The 4,570-nt window shown below is 54.9% G+C and overlaps 1 protein-coding gene across 1 annotated transcript; it reads left to right on the top strand.

The window, feature by feature from the left end:
• Positions 1–212: 212 nt before the first annotated feature.
• Positions 213–4,570, top strand: LOC123505549 (neurogenin-3-like). Its single transcript, XM_045256993.1, has 2 exons — positions 213–665; positions 2,476–4,570. The coding sequence occupies exon 2, from the start codon at positions 2,787–2,789 to the stop codon at positions 3,585–3,587; it is 801 nt and encodes a 266-aa protein (XP_045112928.1). The 5' UTR covers positions 213–665; positions 2,476–2,786; the 3' UTR covers positions 3,588–4,570.

Here is a 4,570-nt window from a genome sequence, read left to right as displayed (position 1 = left end):
TTACCTCTGCATCCCTCCACCCCTCCACTATGCCACCCTTCCACCTCCCCTCCACCTCTGCCCCAGCGTCCCATCACGGCCCTGCGTTGCCGCCACCAGCAGCAAGTGGCGTGCCCGGCCAGCCATCAGCCATCAGGCGCCGCCCAGCCAATGGCGCGCCCCTGCACCCACCGCGGCCCGCCATTGGTGGCGCGCCGCGGGGGAGGAGCGAGGTGGGGAATCCGATCCGAGGAACCAAGTCACTTATTTCCGAATCGTTTTTAAAGCACTGAACGACATTTCAAATTTACGTAAAAGTTACATCGTCGTTTCGTATTTGTGGAGGCATGTGGAGTGTCGGTGTGGATGGCAGCAGTGGAGTGCGTGTGGATGTGGGTAGCACGTGGCAATTCCCACATGGCACCTCCGGCGGCCTGCCACGAGCGGCACGCGCCCGGGAGTGTATGGCCGCTGCACGAAGGTCGGCACGGCAGTAAACGTTGAGCCGCGGGTGGAGTTGGTCGTGCCGCGGCGGTGTCCTGCAGCCTGAGTGGCGCCGCAGCCTGCAGTGTTGTGACCCGGGACTCTGGCGCTGCGCTGCCCTTCCCTCCCCTCCGAGTGTCAGTGTGTGTTTCAGCTCCACTCTGCGTCAGTCCGCCACCCCCATGCAGTACCGCGACCACCAGGTAAGGCAGCCCCACCTGTGCTCTTGTTGTATAGCATTACCTGAGACAGTGTTCCGTCAGTTAGCTGCTTCACCTGTCATTGTTTTGTTAGCAGCGTCACCTGTCAGTAACCATCTTCACCTGAGTCACTGTTCATCAGCTTCTTTACCTGAGTCAGTGTGCTAGTGTTCTGCGGGGAAAAGTACAGGCCTGGGGTGGTTTAGCCTCATTTTTATATGTACCTTGAGATTTTTTTTTTTTTTTTTTTTTTTGTGTGTGTGTGTTTAAAGAAGACATTAGTTAACCATATAAATCAAGTGAGCAACCACATTACTCTCTCTCCTTCTTCATCAGTGTGTGCAAAAATCCAAACCAACATCAACATTTCTCCTTTTTTCTTTTCTTTTCTTTTCTCATTTCTTGTATTCCTTTTTCAAATCTACTTTTCACACATAGACGGGAGTGAGACTGAGGAGTATGGTCTCTTCTTCTTCTCCCCTCCTCCTCCTCCTCCTCCTCCTCCTCCTCCTCTACACATCGTCAGCCACATTACAATAATTCTTCTCTCACTTCATCACCTTCATGTTCTCTTTATATGTCCTCCTCCTCCTCCTCCTCCTCCTCCCTGTACTCATTCATTGCCTCATTACCTCACCTGTCCTCGCTCCTCGTCTTACCTGTTGTTTACCTGTGCTTACCTGAGGCGCGGCAGTGTCAGCTCACCACGGATACAAACATGCACAAGACATACTGATACATGGCTATAGCAATTTATAGTATACGTCGGTACAGTACATATCAACACACATCAACAGACACAGGTGGTGGAGGCGTGCCGGTGTGTGTGTGTGTGTGTGTGTGTGTGTGTGTGTGTGTGTGTGTGTGTGTGTGTGTGTGTGTGTGTGTGGCTCTTATGTGCGAATTTCATCAAGAGAATTTCAGATTAAGGTTGCCTCTCTCTCTCTCTCTCTCTCTCTCTCTCTCTCTCTCTCTCTCTCTCTCTCTCTCTCTCTCTCTCTCTCTCTCTCTCTCTCTCTCTCTCTCTCTCTCTCTCTCTCTCTCTCTCTCTCCCAGTTGTTTTCTTTGTCTTCCTTTGCAAATGTTGATTTCCATACATAAAGTTTTCTTGACTTGTGTTTTTGTAAATGCGGAAAAGAAAACAAAATAAACATGCGATCCCTTTAGTTGTTCTGGTTCTTGTTCTTAGTGGTTTTTTTCTATTTATTCTTCTTTTTTTTTTTTTTTTTTCTTCTTTATATGCAGATCTTTGGTTGCTTAACGTAATTGCAAACAAAACTATGCAAGCTAACTAAATAACTAACTTGAAATTTATCTATCTATTCATTTACATCTATTTTATCTCTATATAATTAACAATCTAACTAATTGAACAAAGCTGCCCAAAATGTGTCACTTCTCGTTGGTTGTGGGAGAAGGGACGGGCTGTGATTGGTTCAGGGCGTGGATTGAATGAAGTGTGATTGGCTGAGAACGTGGCGAGAACAGGCCCTGATTGGACGCTTGTTACGCCCCTTCAGTGCACGTCTATTGATCCTCCCGTGTGTGTGTGTGTGTGTGTGTGTGTGTAGCGACAAAGTTCACCAGTGAATGAGGCTAATTTGCCTGTGTTGCTTGTTAACGGAAACCACTTGGAGGGTTGTAGGATTAGGATAAACAGTTTGATATTACTCAGGATTAATCTCTCTCTCTCTCTCTCTCTCTCTCTCTCTCTCTCTCTCTCTCTCTCTCTCTCTCTCTCTCTCTCTCTCTCTCTCTAATAAAGTTCTCTAGATCACGCGCCATACTCACTCTCCCTCTCTCCGTCACACAGATGGCCACGCCCCCGTCCGTCGTCATGTCTTCTGCAAAGCAGGTCAATGCCTCCACCCCCGCGCCTGATGAGCGAAGCCCTGGCGGCCTCGTTACGCTGTCCTCGCCCCGCTCCGCCAGGTACCCTGCCTCGCCCCTGCTGGTGTCTTCGCCACCTCACGCGGCCCACGGTCACCACCTGGCCTCTTCGCCTGTGCGCCCCGCCCCGCCCACCCCCTCCTCCCCACTGCACGCCACGCACGGTCCTCTCATGTCCTCCCCACAGGCCGGGGCGCCCCTCCCGCCCTGCAGAGCAGCAAGGCTTCCTGCGGAATGCAGACCACAGGCAGCCTACAGCTCGCACCGCCTTGCCCCGATCTCTCCCCCGCCAAGGAGAATCCCAGCCAGGCCGCACCTTCTCCCAACGTGCCTCAGCAGGCGGCGGCGTCCAAGGGGCGCTGCTTCTCCGTGTTGCTGGATGACATGGGCGTGGCGCCCCTCAAGGAGGAGGACTTCACCGACGACTCCCTAGAGGACGAAGAGGAGGAGGAGCTGCAGTCTGAGAGCGGCGCCGAGCGGGAGGAACACCAGCGGAGGAAGAGTGATGGGGACGTGCGGCGCCGCAAACCTGGCGCGGCCCGTGGCGGTGGGCGTGGGCGGGACAGAAGCCCCCACCACGTCGCCCGCCTTCGCCGCACGCGTCGCATGAAGGCAAACGACCGCGAGCGGCACCGCATGCACATGCTAAACAACGCGCTGGACCGCCTGCGCACCGTGCTGCCCACGGCGCCGGACGACACCAAGCTCACCAAGATCGAGACGCTGCGCTTCGCCCACAATTACATCTGGGCGCTGAGCGAGACGCTGAAGGGCCTGGACTCCCATCCCGCCCCGCACCAGCAGCACCTCAGCCTCAGCGTGGGCGTGACTGGTGGCCCTGTGTCCCAGCAGGCCCCGCCCGACGTGCCCATATACCAGGCGGGACCGATAGGCCCCGCCGGCCCCTACTGCAGCCAGGGGAACGAGGGTGAGCTGTGGGGCCCCACCAGCGTCAGTGTGGGCGGTACCTTCAGCCCCGGCGCTCCGCACGGCCAATACATGCACTACCCCAGTCTGCCTTACCAGTGCCTGTGACCAGCACGCCGTCGTGCCCTCGGCCGCCGGTAACCCGCCACGCAGTGCCTGACACAACCGCCGCCCTGTGATGTGTCGCCTTCCCTCAGCGCGCCTGTGCTGCAGGAACTACCAGAAGAGAGTTATTTATCTGACAACATGTTGCTCAATGTTTTGTCTTGTCCAGTGCTGTGCGCGCCGCCGCCAGCACGCCCGCCCTCACTCCTTCCTTCCCTTCTGCCCAGGTGTTGCTGTGCCGAGTCAGGCTTTGGAATGAAACTCCTAAGTAACACTCATGGCTCACATACGCTGTGTCCCTCCCCGTCCCCAGCCCCCATTACTGGCGTGCCTCAGGGCGTCACCTGGCTGTCTCCTGAGCTCCTGAAGGAGTTGCCGCTCCCCAGTACTAGTCAAGCCGCGGCCTGAGTGCCTTGTGCCGCCTCACCGCCGCGTCGTCCACTGCAGCAGCGCCGCCACGTGAAGGATACGTAGCCTTCCTGTGGCTGTCAGTTCCTCTCACCTTGACGAGTGTGTGTTTGGATGGTCACGTGTGCCGCACCTGTGTGTCCCGCCCAACGCGGCGCCAGATACCTGCCTCAACACTACTTAATTACTTAATTACTTACTATGGTAACGCCCCGCTCCGCCCCGCACCGCCCGCCATGCAGGGCTGCGTGCCGGGGCGAGCAGCGTCCACACCCGCCCATTGCGAGTCACAATACTTAAGGGCGTCTGTCTGTCGGCGACGCCCTCTGATCTCATTTTAGACTTAAAGAATAACGCGACGCGATTACGAGGAAAGTGTGTGTGTGTGTGTGTGTGTGTGTGTGTGTGTGCGTGCGTGCAACTTGAAGTATAGTGAAGTGTGACTGTGTATACTGTAAGTGTGTGTGACAGACTTGCTCTTTCCACAAACAAACAAGAGAGTTGTAAATAGTGTATAGTTCTATTTTGTATACTTCTTTGTAAATATTGTAGTTTTGTAATAAAATCACGACACTGGA

The sequence above is a fragment of the Portunus trituberculatus genome, chromosome 18, assembly GCF_017591435.1.
Source record: "Portunus trituberculatus isolate SZX2019 chromosome 18, ASM1759143v1, whole genome shotgun sequence".
NCBI classification, from domain to species: Eukaryota; Metazoa; Arthropoda; class Malacostraca; order Decapoda; family Portunidae; genus Portunus; species Portunus trituberculatus.
Note: the sequence above shows the minus strand (reverse complement) of the source record. Positions and strands in the feature narration are given on the sequence as shown.